The sequence below is a fragment of the Sinocyclocheilus rhinocerous genome, unplaced genomic scaffold, assembly GCF_001515625.1.
Source record: "Sinocyclocheilus rhinocerous isolate Xijiao unplaced genomic scaffold, SAMN03320098_v1.1 scaffold1531, whole genome shotgun sequence".
Classification (NCBI taxonomy): domain Eukaryota; kingdom Metazoa; phylum Chordata; class Actinopteri; order Cypriniformes; family Cyprinidae; genus Sinocyclocheilus; species Sinocyclocheilus rhinocerous.
The window spans coordinates 115092-133850 of record NW_015652147.1 but is presented as its reverse complement, the minus strand read 5'-3'; the positions used below and the strand labels follow the sequence as shown (position 1 = coordinate 133850).

Here is an 18759-nt window from a genome sequence, read left to right as displayed (position 1 = left end):
TTTTTAAACGTGAATAAAGTTAACACAGTGAAATTTAATTTAGCACATTTTAGATTTATTAGAAATAGTTTGACCAAGGAAGCAGCAGTTTTGTTTAAGAATTCCATAATTCTTCTGCTTATTACATACTGTACGACTACCTGGACTCAAACATGCAAGTCTGTTCTTAAACCGGTTGAAATGCTACCTATCAAATTATGGTTTTGTAACTTCCTACACCTACCACAACCCTAAACCTACCCCTTACAGTAATGCAAATACAGTAATTTACTGCAGTAAAGGCGGGCGTACACGGTGCGATTTTTGCTGTCGTAAGAGCTCGCAGGCGATTTTTTTCTCTCGGGACAAACTCACAGATGCTCGCATGGTCGCGGCTCGTATGGCGCGAAACGTAATGCTTACGTCAGAGTAAGTAAAATCGTAGTAAATTCGTGTCGTGTGTGACTGCCTCCATACAATTTTCGGATAAACTCAATCGTGACGTGCCAGAGCTCACGACGTTCCGACCTTCAGAATCGCACCGTGTACACCCGCCTTAAGGTGCGCGCCCTCACTAATGATCTGCTGTGTTGTAAACTCCCAAATGGGGACAAAGTTTATCGTGACTGAATCACATGTTCACCATCCACAGGTAATATTTTTTGCTTTGCCCGTATGCTTTTTTCAACTAAGAAAAATCAATTTACCAGTGGTTTTAGACAGCTGTTTAGACCACAGAGTGGATGCATACCAGAACATTAACAACAGGTTTGGGAATCTACTGAACATGGAAACTGAGGATTTGCCCACTGTTCGTAAATGAGCTGATGCACACACAGTCTGCAATCAACTTTCCCCAATGTGTTTGTAGCCCTACGTATATTTTTGACATTGCCGAGTTACAAACTGTGAAGGAGAAAGATCATTTTCACTGATAGCTAGAATTAAAAGTGAACTCAGAACAACGCAAGCTCTGTCACTGATGGCCATCGAATCTCAGCTGGTCAGGGACTTGGACTTTGATGACATTGTAACTGAGTTTGAAAACAGGAAAGCCAAGAAGTCTTTCTAAGGGCAAAGAGAGCCCCTGAGGCGGAGAGAGAAATTGTTTTTGTTTCCAACAAATAGTACCATATAATTAAACCCAGGTAAAAATGAAGTATACTTGAATGCACTAAAAAAACCTAGCTAATAATTTTTTTATACACTATAAATACACATTTAAAAGTATATTTCTACTTCAGAATCCTACATTTAAATTACATTGATTTTGTTAAAAATATATTACTAATGTACTAGTTATAATTACATTTTCCCAACTGTGCCACTTAAGTTCACGTAATATAAATGCGGTAATTAGCTCTAACACTTAAACTGATTTTAAGTGTAATCAGACAAAGTACCAGAAGTGTTTTATAACGGCATTGCTTAAAAGTGTGCTACGATCGCTTTACATAAATTGTTTGTAGATTATATACCATACCTGTGCTGCATTGTTGTATCTATGTGGGAATAGGGTAATTATCCTTTCAATCTATGGGTGTTTACATTTACATGAATTACATTACAAATGTTCAACCGCACATTAAGGGGGGCGTACACGGTGCGATTTTTGCTGTCGTAAGAGCTCGCAGGCGATTTTTTTCTCTCGGGACAAACTCACAGATGCTCGCATGGTCGCGGCTCGTACCATGTGAGAAGAATTACGGGCCGATTCGAGATGTTACGAGCAACTCCCGTCGTCCTGATAATTTTCAAACATGTAACAAGAGAGCCCCTGAGGCGGAGAGAGAAATTGTTTTTGTTTCCAACAAATAGTACCATATAATTAAACCCAGGTAAAAATGAAGTATACTTGAATGCACTAAAAAAACCTAGCTAATAATTTTTTTATACACTATAAATACACATTTAAAAGTATATTTCTACTTCAGAATCCTACATTTAAATTACACTGATTTTGTTAAAAATATATTACTAATGTACTAGTTATAATTACATTTTCCCAACTGTGCCACTTAAGTTCACGTAATATAAATGCGGTAATTAGCTCTAACACTTAAACTGATTTTAAGTGTAATCAGACAAAGTACCAGAAGTGTTTTATAACGGCATTGCTTAAAAGTGTGCTACGATCGCTTTACATAAATTGTTTGTAGATTATATACCATACCTGTGCTGCATTGTTGTATCTATGTGGGAATAGGGTAATTATCCTTTCAATCTATGGGTGTTTACATTTACATGAATTACATTACAAATTTATTATTTCTAACATTCAAATAGTTCATTGTGTGTTTTTTTTTTTTTTTGGTGACAAACATGCAGGTTAAATGTGTACTAAAATTCACAATTAAACAGTAAAAAAGTATACTTTTAGCACAAAGTTCTTTATATTTATATATTAATGTGGAAAAAAAGTGCTACTAATGACATTCTAATTGTGTACTTGATTGTACCGTGTAAAGACACCAGAAACATGTAGTTAAGTATATCATATACAGGGAATATTAACATAGTTACAATACATTTGAAATTATTTATTTTAGCGCTGTCAAACGATTAATCGCGATTAATCACATCCAAAATAAAAGTTTTTGTTTACATAATATATGTGTGTACTGTGTATATTTATGTATATTAAATACACACACCACACGCATGTATATATTTCAGAAAAATGTTATGTTTATATATTAAATATATATGTACTATAAATTACATGAATATAATTATATACATGTGAATATTTTCAAAATATATACTGTGGTGGCTGTGACGCATATATTATGTAAAGAAAAACTATTTTTTGGATGCAATTAATCGCGATTAATCGTTTGACAGCACTAATTTATTTATAAAAATATGTGGGCCATACATTATAAATACATTTTGGATATATTTATTATATATTCTTATATTTTAAATAATTCACAAGTCTTTTTTCTATGTATGATGAGTATATTTAAAATTGTATGTAATATGGGTTCAAGTGTACTACAAGTGGTAATGAAATATAATATTTTTAAAAGCACATTTTAGTTCATATTCATGGTGTCCCAATGTTCTTACGATTATCTGAGTAGCTTTCATTAAAGTTGGTCTCTTCAGTAGTGGCAACCTGCAAATTACGCCCATGTCAGTAACACTTCATAATGATCATTATTGTTGCTTGCAAAGTTAACAACACAGTGCAGTGTAATGCATAAGCAGTAAGGAGAGAGAAGAAATACAAAGAGTGAATGCATAAGAAAATGCATTTCGAGTCAATAACAACAGCAGCATTAGGAAGAGAACTGCTGTGAGGAGACGGTCAAGCATTATTTGCATGAGGATAAGTTTTAAGTGAAAATTAGGCATTTTACACATACTAATAAAAGAAGCAACAAGGTTCATGCAGTGTGAATTCAAATGTAATGTAATGTAATGCAACGATGCATTGACGTCATGGTTTACGTCGACTACAAAAAAAATGTTGATGTGCATGACAAGTCCTGCAAGTGGGTTAAAATCATCAAGGCAAGACATTGTTTATGAGATTCTTGCATGTTTGTTAAAAATAAGTAGTGTAAGCTTAATAATGTTCCTGTGGGTTCGAGGCTAATGAAATGACTGATAAACTAGCTAAGCAAGCTCTTAAACATTCAGAAATAGAAGTACAAGTGACTCTTAGCAAGGAAAATGTTAAAGGGAAGATAAAATAATTCATTAACAATGAATGGCAGGAAACATGGAACATGTCACATTTAAAGCCTTTCCACACTGAGCGCGAAAAAGCTAAACGAATATCGGGTGCGATGGAATAAAACAACAGATTCCTATGGATGCTTCCACATAGGCCGCGAACATTCGCGCAACGGAAATGTTTTCAGTCCCACAAATCTTTTCAGTTTCACAAAGCGAAAACACGGGCCGTCCAATAATTACAAATCAAGTACAAATACAAGTCAATGCCCGGTTCAGACTACACGATTTTAGCCCGATTTTGCCACGATTTGCTTGACGTAGGGTGTCGTGGGGATTCGTAAACGACAATAGGCGTCGTGACGCAAGATTCCATCGTTTCAGCTCGTGTAGTGTGTCATAGTGGACGACAACCGATTCCGTGTCTGCGATGCTTCACGACATCACGACCGAAAGACTACCATGTTTAATGTTTTCCCGTCGTCCACGACGAGTTCTGTCACATTGGTGACGTTGACCAATAGCAGCACAGAAGCTCTTTCATACACAGGTTTCAAACATGGCGAAACGAAAGAGAGATGATGGTGCTGCTAGGTGGAATTATGAGATGGAGGAAAGGTTCGTGGAGCTGTGGCAACAGTACTCCTGCCTGTATGATGTGTCATCAAGGGACTACCACGACAGAACAAAGAAAGAAAAATGCTGGCGAACTATAGCGGAAGCACTTCAGCAATGTTTACACTCTTGTTTTCGAAAGTCAGTCGCTAGTTCCGCCTTCTCGATGACATCACACGCGTCGTTAAAGACAGCACGTGATGAATGGTCGGGAAGCAACGTGTAGTCTGACATGTTTCTTGTCCACGACACGACAAGATTTTAGGAGTCAAAATCGTGTAATCTGACACAGTGACCGACAAACAGTGTATTAGTGTGTTATGTGTAAGCCAGGTTGAAGAGATGGGTCTTTAATCTAGATTTAAACTGCAAGAGTGTGTCTGCCTCCCGAACAATGTTAGGGCACAGAAGCTCTTTCATACACAGGTTTCAAACATGGCAAAACGAAAGAGAGATGATGGTGCTGCTAGGTGGAAGTATGAGATGGAGGAACGGTTCGTGGAGCTGTGGCAACAGTCCTCCTGCCTGTATGATGTGTCATCGAGGGACTACCACGACAGAACAAAGAAAAATGCTGGCGAACTATAGCGGAAGCGCTTCAGCAATGTTGACACTCTTGTTTTCGGAAGTCAGTCGCTAGTTCTCGATTACATCACGCGCGTCGTTAAAGACGGCATGCGATGAATGGTCGGGAAGCAACGTGTAGTCTGACATGTTTCTTGTCCACGACACGACAAGATTTTAGGAGTCAAAATCGTGTAATCTGACACAGTGACTATCGTGACCGACAAAAATATCGTGTAGTCTGAACCCGGCATTAGGTGTCACCTGCCGCTTAAACTGACTTCATACATGCCACAGCTGAAAATATTGCTATCTGTCCTTTATTTTGTCCTTTTGGATAGGAATGTTTCTGGGGGAAACGACCTAGGCCTACTGAGGAGTGTGGATCTTCTGAGCTCCATGAAGGAGGAACTTTCTGCACTCCAGAAACTTACCAATGCCACAGTGATTTTCTCTGGCATCACTGAGAGGTGTGTGTGGCGGTGGGGAGAAGGCCGGAAGATGAACAAAGCCAGGAGGTTCATCAACAGTGCCATGGCAAAATACACGGCTGACACTGGTGGAGTGTTCATCGATAATAAAGAGTTAACACAGACGAGAGGTGAACTGTTCAGGTGGGATGGGTTCATTTGTCAGACAAGGGAAATTATATTTTTTTGCAAAACATTGCAAGTGCTATTAGTAAATAAATAAAAACTATATATCTACTAAGCATGTGTGTCTCATTCTTTCTCAGTGAGGTGCATATATGGTTAAATAAATGTGCATTAATTTGAACAAAAAAAATAAACATTGCAATATTTGCCTCATCAAGTCTGTGAACAGTGTCCATAGTGAAAGTGTGATTCTATTGGCTGTACAATCAACGCTGGCTGCTGATTGGCTGTAATATCTGTAGCAGTTGCTAAAGAAAAGTTCCACTATTCTCTTGAGGCGAGTACAGACGAGTGTTTAAGGATGAGGTTTTATAAACTCTTGCAGCTACACCTGCATAGCATTTGTCATGTAAACATCCTTCGTTCTGAAAGTACCCCAAATGACATGGAAATCACATTTGAATGTTTAAATTTGTAACACTTCAAATATATAGGCTCAAAAACAAAACAAAAAATGAAAAGAACACAGGGAAAAAGTCACGGAGAAAGGCTGCACAAAAGACAAAATAAGTAGAGTTTTATACTTCTGTTGAAGTGCTTCAATGCATTTCTGTTGAAATGTTTTAATTCACATCTTTTGTAGCCTTCTTCTGTCGAAGTTTCTTGATTCTTGAAATGTTAGTGTTTATGAGTACACGTCACTAACAATCCACTAGAGTGTCTGTTTTTATAGTTGTAAAAAACATTTATTGAAAAAAAAAGAGAGATTTGTATAGTATCCTGTTGTAAGCAATTATAATATCGAAGTTCAAATGAGATAAAAAAAAACGTGTGTCCCAATTTACCAGATGCACCTTAAAACGACTGAAGAATAAAAATTGGTTCTCGGCATTTTTTGAATCTCTATATATTTAAAAAACATACACACACACACACACACACACAAAAACACGCATATTCCTCCAAAAGCCATAGTTGGAGATACGAGAGACTTGAGTATTTGTTTAAAACATTAATAGTGTAGGTACAATAGATTTAATGGTATGGATTCTTCCTTGGATTTTTCTTCTTTTTTGTAATAATCTCTTCAAACCCAACCAAAGAGCACCTTCTGGGATTATTTCACAAGGTCCTTAATCAGCAAGTAGCACTTCAAGATGTCTCCTATAATCGAAAATGAAATAAATAAATAAATAATCGACAGATTAATCAACAAAAAATAATAGTTAGCTGCAGTCCTAATATGCATGCGCATGGTGCAATGTATTTGCATGCAAATATTATTTTGCCCTTTAGGCATTCAAGTTAATAGGATAAAGCATAAAACATGAACACAACAAAACAATCTGAAGAAATAACTTAAGATGATAATAATAAATAAGATGAATTAAAATATGATTTTTTTTTTTTAGAAAAACAACAGTTGTTTCTGTGGAGTTCAGCAGGTGTACATTGTGTCTCGGTGAGCGATTAGAATTTTGATTATTTATACTTGACTTTTTTTTTTATTGCTTTTGCTTTCATTTATCTTCTTATTATCTTATTATCTTCTAAAAAACTAATTCTTATATATTTTTTTGCATTGTATACATTTTTTAGGTATTTTAATTAACTTTAAATATCCACTTAAAATATTAGAAAAATACACTTTTTTTTTTTTTTCTGTAACCCGTGAATTTGACATTATTTGCATTTTAATCTAATTTAGATCTGGTATAAATCGTTGCACCAAAACATTACAGTTTTTTAAAGACAAAATCTTACACTCTTTCATTAGTAGTTCTTAATATTTTCATCACATCATTGGACAACATATATCACCAATAATTCAACTCTTTTATCAGCGTGCGGACAGGACTTTTATTTTGGTCTGGCGATGTGACGTCATAAGGCTGCGTCGCTCTCCTGCATCAGAGCTGAAGAAAGGTTTGTGTTTTAAAGCATTTTGTTAATGTCTTAATCCATGTACACTGTTCAATCAATTCTATAGTTTTACCAGCGACGCAGAAAGAATTTTTGAGTGCAACATCGCAATGCTTTATTCTGTCTAATTAATATTATCATGATATTATTTAACATTAATGCGATGCATCTGCACGTGAGTTACAGTAACAGAAAAAGTGTGTCTCATTTCGCTCCCTGTATCGTGAATCTGTTTAGTGTGAACACAAATGCAGTCACTGCAAGTAGTGATAGTAGTGATCAATTGAACAAATTGATTCACAAAATGATTCAGTGATTCGAATCGGTTGAATCACAAGACACCGCTTCTCCAAACAAGTGTAGGGGAGTTATACAAACCAGCTTTTTAGATGAAAGTGTAATATATAATATAATTAAAAAGTAAGTAAATACCAAATATAAGCCACAACTAAATACAAAATATGTCTGTATAATGTGTTCTTTTATTCAGTTGTAGTGCGTTTTTTTTTTTTTTTTTAAATCTAATGATTTAATGTCATTAACTCTCACTCTGACTCCCTCATTAGTGCACTACTGAACTAGGGAGCTGATTGAGATGCACTCAGATATTTAATTAGCATTTTTGTTTTCTCTCATAATGTTTAACAGGACAAAGTGTCCAAACACAGAAAAACTCCTGCTGAAGCGACTATATGTGAAAATACAAACCAGCTTTTTAGATGAAAGTGTAATATATAATATAATTAAAAAGTAAGTAAATACCAAATATAAGCCACAACTAAATACAAAATATGTCTGTATAATGTGTTCTTTTATTCAGTTGTAGTGCGTTTTTTTTTTTTTTTTTTTTAAATCTAATGATTTAATGTCATTAACTCTCACTCTGACTCCCTCATTAGTGCACTACTGAACTAGGGAGCTGATTGAGATGCACTCAGATATTTAATTAGCATTTTTGTTTTCTCTCATAATGTTTAACAGGACAAAGTGTCCAAACACAGAAAAACTCCTGCTGAAGCGACTATATGTGAAACACGATTATAAAGATGGAGTTTATTAAAGAGGAGAGTGAAGACATAAAGATTGAAGAAACATTCAAACATGAAGATACTGAGACACAAACAGGTTGGTGTTTATTCTCAAAGCTGTACTCATTCATCTGATCCTTATTAAAATGCCCAGCTTTTTTTGAAGAATGTCATAGGACTGTTGTAAAGACAGATGTAAATTAAAGCATTGTTGGAGGACTAAATTCAGTCAAATACCTAAACAGTTTTGTTAATGTGTATAAACGAATTTATCCAATGAACGCAACACTTTCACTTACCTAATCTCAGGTGGATGTCTTTAACGCACAAATGAAAAACTACATGAAGACACAGAGGAATGCAATGACCTAAGTGCTGTTTCCTTGATGGAACATGCTTTCCTTAAAAAAAAAAAATTTTTTTTAATTCAAATTACTAAGGAAACTAAAAAAATTTAAGTAAAACTTATTCAATATATTAATAAAACTAAAATAGCATTGCGGGTCTCTGTACCGGTCACGTGACTAAAAACCACGAAACCCTGCCATTAATAAAAAAGAATAAGTAATAATAAAAATAAATAATTAAATGATCTTAAAGTCGGCATGAAACAGAAGTTGCGATTGTCTTTTCTTCTCTACTGTGACGTATATCCGAGTGAAACGGCATCTGAAATGAGAGGGCGGGACTTGATTTCGTCCTTCGAGAATTGATTGGATTGTTGGAAGCTGGGGCGTTGCTAACAAAATGGAGGCAGATCTGAATGCCAGTTTGCAGTTAGTGGTGGGGGATTTCTCTCCACTGGATTCACAGCCGACACCCAAGCATGAATAAGTTTTATTTATTAAGGATGACGACAACGATCAACGGCACAAAACATGCCTAGCGCGCGCGAGAGAGAGAGAGACTGCCTGAATGACTGAGCGCGTCCTCCATCAGGTCAAGTCATATTCATGTAAAAAATTAGTTTGCGATGTCGTAAGAGTAATGTTGTCGTAATATCCTAATATCTTTTCAATGTTTAGAGGTAACGTACTCCCTCATGACTGGTGTCAGTGCTATTAAGTGAAGCATCAGCATCAGCTTCAGCTTTTCCCCGTCGTTTATCCCAGCGTTTACCCCTCACGTCACTAGCTCCGCCCTTGCGCCGTAGCTCATGACCGAAAGAGAAGAGGAGTCGTGTTGAGGGGGAGGGGAGGTTAATGTTTTTGATTAAAGATTATGAGGGCACATGAATAAAAAAAAAATAATGAAGTGCATGGATAAATTATTTATAATAAACACTACAGTATTCCATTAAAAAAAATTTCGATTTTGATTTCATGGTGACTTTAAAAATGAATTGAAGAAATGGTTTCGTGCGCTTTAGTTAACGCTGGACAAAAAGAAAAGTAAAAATTAAGTAAATGCATTTTTATTTTGTGCTTTTCAAGCTTTCACTCATACCGGCTATTCAAACTGGTAACACTCAAATGACAGCAATAAAAAACAATTGGGAAGCATGAAACCTCTAAGGAGCATTGAAAATACATGACTTTGTGGAAGGACAAAAAACTTGCAGCGCAATGGGTAAAGGAATTTCCACTATTGTCAATACTGAGCAATTAGGAATACACCGTGTATGTGCGTCAGCATTAGTGGACATTGTGTTGTTTATTGCTGCGAACAAGCTTCCTTTGCGAGGGAGTTTAGATGCCGTGAACTCCATGGGTGAGAAAAGTGGTTGTCTCTTTTTGGTCTTATTAGAGTACACAATAAAAAAAGACAGAATTCGCAGAAGCATTCAGCACAATTCCACGTAATGCCACGTATACCTCCTATGACATCCAGAACCAAATCACATCTCGCATACGAGCGAGATTATCACCGAACACATTGTGAAGGAGATCGGTGATTCATGGTACACCCTTAAGTGGATTGAACTAAAGACCCAGCTGGATGTGAAAACATTTCTAATGTAGTGAGATATGTTGATGATAGCTATCGTGTGCGAGAGAGACTGACTACAATGACTACAAGCAAACAATGTGACGCCTTGACATTAACTGTACTAGTTATCTCTGAACTAACTAATGCTAGCCTCAGGCTTGACAAGATTTTTAGTCAGTGTTATGACAGTGCAAATGTTATGTCTGGAAAACACAGCAAAATGCAAAAAAAATACTGCAAGACAAATTAAATTAAGGCAATAGAGGACTTTTTCAGTGTGTGCAATTCCCTTTACACATCTGGTGAAAAACTGAAAAGACATCTGTTGAAATCTGGTGACAGCATAACTGAAATGCTCCGTGAAATCGAAACCACTCACACGTACAGCACAGATATCAGACTTGAGGCTGCAGGCTTACTGAAAGCCTTAACCGAACTACGCTTCATGTTCATAGCTTATATGAGCCATAAAATCCTGGGCCTCCTCGGTTCTCCAAATAAACTGTTGCAATCTTAGGCTGCTGATCTATACACATATACAGTTGTAATAAAGTTTATAAAGGCTGATTTACTTATTAAGATTATTAGTCAATTTAATATTGAAAACCGAATATATATCGGGCAGGCAATAATATAGAGTAATAATATTTAAGTGAATAAATAAATGAAAAGGAGCAGGAGGGGCCAAATCAGTCACCAGGTCTAATGGTGCCCCCCAATTATGACAATCTGGCGCCGGGCCTGCTCTGCTGACTAGTTAAGTTATGCAGTGTTTCCAGGTTGTGAGGAAATATAAACCTAAGTATCATTAGCATAACAGTGAAAATAAATAATAATGTCCCTTAGAGGGAAATATACAAGGAGAAAAGCAGAGGACCTAATACTGAGCCCTGTGGCACTCCATACTTTGTATAAATGAATAGACATCTCATCAAACACAAGTGGTAGCGGTTGGATAGATAGGACCTAAGCTGTGCTAATGCTTGTGCACAAATGCCAACATAATAATCAAACTATCCAAGAGAATGTCATGGTCTGTGTTTACCAAATTGCACTAGAAGAGACACATGTAGTTGTGATGAGATGCCAAAAGCAGATAATTAAGCACAGTTTCTGTGCTATGATGAGGCTTAAAGGGATAGTGATGATTTTGATGCTCTTAACATTATTAAGGTTCTAATGAAATTCTGCACGCACATCAGAGTTGTCAGTTATTAGGTGTAGGAATAAGCTAAGACATGGATGTTGAACAGAGGACTCTGTAGCACCCCCTTTTGACTAAATTATTGATTGACTAAATCCATGTTACCTATAATCACCAAACTCTGTACGTTTACTGTTCTCATGAACTTTAAAAATGACAGCCATTAGTTTAATAAATAGTGCATGCTGTGAACTTTTAAACATTTCTTGGAGGGGATCCATGTGATTGACACCAAACTTGGTCATCATGATGCCAAGATAATAGAAGGTGATGTGATTATTGATATGTTGGTTGTTTTTTCACATGGCAAAGGGATAAAATATTGGTGAAAAATGGAAATCAAACTTGAGCTGTATGATTGGTCAAGGAGGCTGATCCTGTGGGTGTGACTACAGTGAGTCATGGTCACAGCGCCACCAACTGGTAGCGGGATGTGTGTCACATACAACAGGCTTTGAAAAAAATCTCTATTACCTAAATCACTTCAAACTTAGAATAATAATTGGGTGTTTTTGAGGGTTTCGACATGCTTAAAATTTCATGCAATTTGGCACATATGCATGACATGATGCATTTAAATGTCTAAATGTTTTGATGTTTCTTACTTTGTGCCATTAAACCAGGATTAACATGTATTGGTCTCTTTTTGCCTTAGACCAGATGGTGCCGAAAGAGGAGAATCAAGAACTGAATGAAACCGAAGAGAAAGATCAAAATGAGAAACATCATGACTTTATGACCTCTCAAAAAAGTGCTCCGGAGACTGGAACTAGAGGTAGTTTCACCTGCCAGCAGTGTGGAAAGTGTTACAATCAGAAAGGAAACCTTAAAGTTCACATGAGAGTTCACACTGGAGAGAAGCCTTTCACCTGCCAACAGTGTGGAAGAAGTTTCCCACGAAAAGAAAGTCTTAAGTCTCATAGTAGAATTCACACTGGAGAGAAGCCGTTCACATGTGATAAGTGTGGAAAGAGTTTCTCACATAAAGGACCCCTTCATACTCACATGATTGTTCACGCTGGAGAGAAACCTTTCACCTGCAAACTGTGTGGAATAATGCTTAATCGAAAAGGAAATCTGAAGACTCACATGAGAATTCACACTGGAGAGAGGCCGTTCACATGTGATCGGTGTGGAAAGAGTTTCACACGTAACGAAAGCCTTAATTACCACATGGGGATTCACTTTAGAGAGAACGGTTTTATATGCCATCACTGTGGAATAAGCTGCACAAATAAAGCAAACCTCAAGACTCACATGAAAGTTCACACTGGAGAGAAGCCTTACACGTGTCTTCAGTGTGAGAAGGGTTTCAAATATCAAAAAGATCTGAAAAGGCATTTACAAACTCATTCTGCCAAGAAACTGCAGTGCTCTGAGTGTGGCAAGAGGTTTAGAAAAGGTAGCAATTTCAAAAATCACCTTTGCGTTCAATCTGGTGAAAGTAGGGTAGCCGTGGATCCTTGAAAAGCCTGCAAAAGCATTAAATTCACTTTCAACAAGTCCATAAAAAGTCTCAGATAACATAAATAAATAGTCTTAAAACCCTTTTGCAGAGGTTTCAATTTTTTTGGTGCCCAAACAGAAGAGACACTTATTATATACCTTTACTATTGACCAGGGCTGCGTTTCCCAAAAGCACCGTAAGCCCAAGTTGATCGTAGCTCCATTGGTGGCAATGGGTCTACGATCAACTTAGCCTTACAATGTTTTTGGGAAACGCAGCCCTGGTCTTTTCATGGTCGGATTAGAGAAACCGCATGAAGTGACCAGGTGTAAACAGGCCCTATGTGTGATCTTGCATGGATTCCTCACCCAGTCATACCAAAAGCGTTGGGCTTTATATCAGAAACTCATACTTCTGTCTCAGAGGGTTTCTCAACATCCCACTGACTAAAGAACTACTAGATTCTTCAGTTTTAGCTGAGTCTCAATACTGTTTATACCTTGCTCAGAAAAGGAGGGGAAAAGTGAGCAGTGCACAAACTTAGATGCATAGAACTACCTGGTGGAACTTAAAAGGAGAAAAACACTGCTGCAAGAATTGCTTTTTATGTCATATCACTGACTTGATGCATATGCAGATGCATATGTAAAATAACACGATCATTAAAGGCACAATATGTAAGATTTTTATAATAAAATATCCAAAAACCACTTGCACAGTGTTATATATTTCATCATGGTCTGTGTTTACCAAATTGCACTAGAAGAGACACATGTAGTTGTGATGAGATGCCAAAAGCAGATAATTAAGCACAGTTTCTGTGCTATGATGAGGCTTAAAGGGATAGTGATGATTTTGATGCTCTTAACATTATTAAGGTTCTAATGAAATTCTGCACGCACATCAGAGTTGTCAGTTATTAGGTGTAGGAATAAGCTAAGACATGGATGTTGAACAGAGGACTCTGTAGCACCCCCTTTTGACTAAATTATTGATTGACTAAATCCATGTTACCTATAATCACCAAACTCTGTACGTTTACTGTTCTCATGAACTTTAAAAATGACAGCCATTAGTTTAATAAATAGTGCATGCTGTGAACTTTTAAACATTTCTTGGAGGGGATCCATGTGATTGACACCAAACTTGGTCATCATGATGCCAAGATAATAGAAGGTGATGTGATTATTGATATGTTGGTTGTTTTTTCACATGGCAAAGGGATAAAATATTGGTGAAAAATGGAAATCAAACTTGAGCTGTATGATTGGTCAAGGAGGCTGATCCTGTGGGTGTGACTACAGTGAGTCATGGTCACAGCGCCACCAACTGGTAGCGGGATGTGTGTCACATACAACAGGCTTTGAAAAAAATCTCTATTACCTAAATCACTTCAAACTTAGAATAATAATTGGGTGTTTTTGAGGGTTTCGACATGCTTAAAATTTCATGCAATTTGGCACATATGCATGACATGATGCATTTAAATGTCTAAATGTTTTGATGTTTCTTACTTTGTGCCATTAAACCAGGATTAACATGTATTGGTCTCTTTTTGCCTTAGACCAGATGGTGCCGAAAGAGGAGAATCAAGAACTGAATGAAACCGAAGAGAAAGATCAAAATGAGAAACATCATGACTTTATGACCTCTCAAAAAAGTGCTCCGGAGACTGGAACTAGAGGTAGTTTCACCTGCCAGCAGTGTGGAAAGTGTTACAATCAGAAAGGAAACCTTAAAGTTCACATGAGAGTTCACACTGGAGAGAAGCCTTTCACCTGCCAACAGTGTGGAAGAAGCTTAAAAGGAGAAAAACACTGCTGCAAGAATTGCTTTTTATGTCATATCACTGACTTGATGCATATGCAGATGCATATGTAAAATAACACGATCATTAAAGGCACAATATGTAAGATTTTTATAATAAAATATCCAAAAACCACTTGCACAGTGTTATATATTTCATGCATTTGTGTACTTACGCTATTCCAAAAGTTCCCAAGGATTTGTAAATCCAGAGTTTGACAAAATGGACTCGTCCCTGTTCCTCCATGGTCATGGTCGCCTATCAATGACGTAATATCTGCGCTATCCTCGGTTTTGTGGACAAAATGCCGCTGCACAGTTAAAGTAAATCCATTATGGCTGAAATGAAAAGTGTTGACTGTAGCATTAAATTTATATCTGCTCAATGTTCCGCGTTTTTACAGTGTTGTGCATTATAACCAATCACACACGAGTCTGTTGAGCTTATGAATGCAATGGCCAATCAGAGGCGTTCAGATGAGTCATCGCTGAAACAGTGGTGAGTGTGCGCGCGCGCTGACAGGCTGACTGAATTCAGCTCGCGAATTCTCTCTTCATAAACAAGTGCAGATGTATGTATGATGCAAGTAAGTGATTCATTCATCAAGCAGTGTATAGACAGCTTTACTAATTACAAGGGGAGTTTTTTTGAAAGTGCTTAATCTCGCGCTAGATTGAAATCAGTCATAATGTTCTTTGACAGTGTCAACTTTCTTTGCACGCTTTCTCTGTATAATTTATTCGCTGTTTGAATAACTGTGGAAGGGTGGTGAGTGTGCGCGCGCGCTGACAGGCTGACTGAATTCAGCTCGCGAATTCTCTCTTCATAAACAAGTGCAGATGTATGTATGATGCAAGTAAGTGATTCATTCATCAAGCAGTGTATAGACAGCTTTACTAATTACAAGGGGAGTTTTTTTGAAAGTGCTTAATCTCGCACTAGATTGAAATCAGTCATAATGTTCTTTGACAATGTCAGTTTTCTTTGCTCGCTTTCTCTGTATAATTTATTCGCTGTTTGAATAACTGTGGAAGGTACAGGTAATTCATTAACTCATCCGTGAACATGATTCGTGAATATCATATCAGATCATATCATCTCTTAATACCCATTGGTTCTACCCGTCTTCACAGCGTCATCAAGCTTCGCCTTTGTTGTTTTGAACATGCCGCAAAAACTTACATATTGTGCCTTTAAGCATTAAACAGCATATAAATCAAAACCAGGGTTGCCAGACGTATGATAATTATCGTATTTGTACGATAATTTAGACCTCTCTACGATGTACGATCCATGAGGGCATCAAATCTGTAATGCAAAAGAACCTCCTCAACATCTGGCAACACAGGCTTCCGATGACAGCGACTCAGAGGTGGAGTTTGGTCCTTCCATACCGTGGTGCCGCGCCTCAACAGCTGTCTACACTGGACGCGCAAAGCGACTGTTGAAAATCATTTAAAATTTGTGTCAGCATGTAATAAATAGAACGCGACAGCAGTTTACTGGCGGGATTTGTCGTGTCGCCGCATCCAGTGTAGTCAGCATCACTGATTATAATGTGTTCTATAGTATTTTGTCGTGCCGCGCCACTCGTGTCCAGTGTAGACACGGTGTGAGATTTGTCTGTCGCGCCGCGCCACATCCATTGTAGACAGTGTCACTTATTGTAACGGGTTCTATAGTATTTTGTCACGCCGCTCGCGTCTGGTGTAGACACGATGTGAGGTACACCAGTTATTTATCTATTGTGGTAATTTACATGTCGTGTTAAAAAGTTGTTGTTTAAGATATAAATAGCTGTATTCTGTACGCATGACTTGTGTACGGTAATTTTCTTCCAAATACGATAGTTTTGAGCTTCTGGTACGATACTTGGACATTTCCAATCTGGCAACACTGATCAAAACTGCCTGTAACGTCACCTAATGAAAATATGATCCAGGAAGTGGTTTAGGCTGTACTTCATTTTGATCATCTTTCTAAATCTGATGCAGATGTAGATTCATGATTCTCTCTGCTTTTTGTTCAAAAATATTAAAATATATATATTTAAAAAAAGTGTTTTTACCCTTCGTACCCTACAACTTAACCACAGATTTCTAGTCGTGTCCTCTTTTGGAAGACCAAACAAAGTAGTTTCGCTTTCACAAGGAAGCACACAGCGTCTTCACGACATGGCGGCGGCAACAACAATACTACAGCGAGAATAAAAGTTACGCCTTCTTTCTTTGCGTGAACATTTGGGCGGCGTTATGCAAATCTTCCCACATAGTGAGGTAGATATGTGGGGGCGTGTTAGAACGAGCCGTTTTAGGTAGGTGTGGCTGACTCTTAACTTTTATAAAGAATATCTCTTTGGATTTGAGACTTTAGTCTTTGCAACTTTACAGATCTTCTTTATGCACCAAGAGCTTGTAACACTCCAAAGAGAAAGGAACAATTGAAATCGCATCATATGACCCCTTTAATATTTGTTTTAGGCAATGTTCCCAAAATATATCAGTCAATATTGACCCTTTTGGTGCCAAAGAATCAGCAATTAAGGATGTTACAAGGCAAGTATGCAAAGTTTCTTAAAACGGGGAAGTATCTGTTGTACATTACTAAACATAAACTAAGACACAAACTAGACAACATAAAAAATAATCTGTGAATACACAGAGTAAATACTTTATTTAATACAGTTACAATTGTAATCAAATACAAATTCCATTGAATCAAATGTAACTAAATAATCTGTGCGCGTCTTTACACAGAATTTTGAGCCTTAATAAAATCAAACCTTAATAATACACCTTAATAAAATCTAATTTTCTTCTTTTTTTTGCGCGTTTTATTGGATTGATAAGAGGTCAGTAACTGCATCGTTGTTGAGTTTTTATTTATTTATTTATTTATTTAAGTCAGAGGCTAATTCTGTTACCTTCTTGGTTCCTTGGTTCTGGTTCCAACTGATGATTCCTCTGCTTTTCTTTTACTATATTGTGGAATTTACAATGCTAATTTACTCAAACAGTGGCGCATAGAGTAAAAACTCGACCACAAAGCTCATTTGTGCTGTTTATTTTTATTTTTTCATTGGCATTGCATGCCACAAGACAGGGGGGGGTCTTTGAGGTCTGCTGCGACATCATCTAAAAGATGCAGCTCATTTGGCTGTTTGTTTCCACAGATTAATGTTGTAGGGAGAACAACAATGGCGGCACATAGGACAAGCCACATGACTTTCTTAAGTAATGGCAGGCCATCAACACTGAAAGACAAATGAGTGGTGTTCAGCATGAACAAGTAAGTGGTCATAGTTGTTGCCAAAATACTTCCAAATACATGCTTATTTTCTAACAAAATGATTGTAAAGATGATCAGCCTTTAAATATAATTACTGCAGAAACATACAAATATTTGTGTCAAAATTAATTTGTAGCTTTTTGTAGTTCACCAGCAACATAATCATTTGTGCTGTTTATTTTTATTTTTTCATTGGCATTGCATGCCACAAGACAGGGGGGGGTCTTTGAGGTCTGCTGCGACATCATCTAAAAGATGCAGCTCATTTGGCTGTTTGTTTCCACAGATTAATGTTGTAGGGAGAACAACAATGGCGGCACATAGGACAAGCCACATGACTTTCTTAAGTAATGGCAGGCCATCAACACTGAAAGACAAATGAGTGGTGTTCAGCATGAACAAGTAAGTGGTCATAGTTGTTGCCAAAATACTTCCAAATACATGCTTATTTTCTAACAAAATGATTGTAAAGATGATCAGCCTTTAAATATAATTACTGCAGAAACACACAAATATTTGTCAAAATTAATTTGTAGCTTTTTGTAGTTCACCAGCAACATAAATGTCATTTAAATGTTAAAATGAATCTCAGTTGTGCTGTGTGTGTGTGTGTGTGTGTGTGTGTGTGTGTCTGTGTGTGTGTGAGAGAGTGTGTGTGTGTGTGTGAGAGAGAGTGTGTGTGTCTGTGTGTGTGT

At 37.1% G+C, this 18759-nt stretch overlaps 2 protein-coding genes across 2 annotated transcripts in view; one reads left to right on the top strand and one right to left on the bottom strand.

Moving 5' to 3' along the window:
• The first annotated feature begins 7342 nt into the window (after nt 1-7342).
• The window catches only part of LOC107713768 (gastrula zinc finger protein XlCGF49.1-like), an 18148-nt gene continuing 6731 nt past the window's right edge, over nt 7343-18759 (top strand). Inside the window, exons 1-3 of the mRNA XM_016519376.1 lie at nt 7343-7364; nt 12178-12637; nt 14658-14758. Of these exons, the coding sequence (XP_016374862.1) occupies nt 12183-12637; nt 14658-14758 (556 nt within the window). The 5' untranslated portion in view covers nt 7343-7364; nt 12178-12182. The remainder of the gene's footprint in view (nt 7365-12177; nt 12638-14657; nt 14759-18759) is intronic.
• LOC107713773 (gastrula zinc finger protein XlCGF7.1-like) overlaps nt 17158-18759 on the bottom strand; it is a 22390-nt gene continuing 20788 nt past the window's right edge. The window contains exon 4 of the transcript XR_001636932.1: nt 17158-17168. The gene's annotated coding sequence lies outside the window, so the exon portion shown is untranslated. The remainder of the gene's footprint in view (nt 17169-18759) is intronic.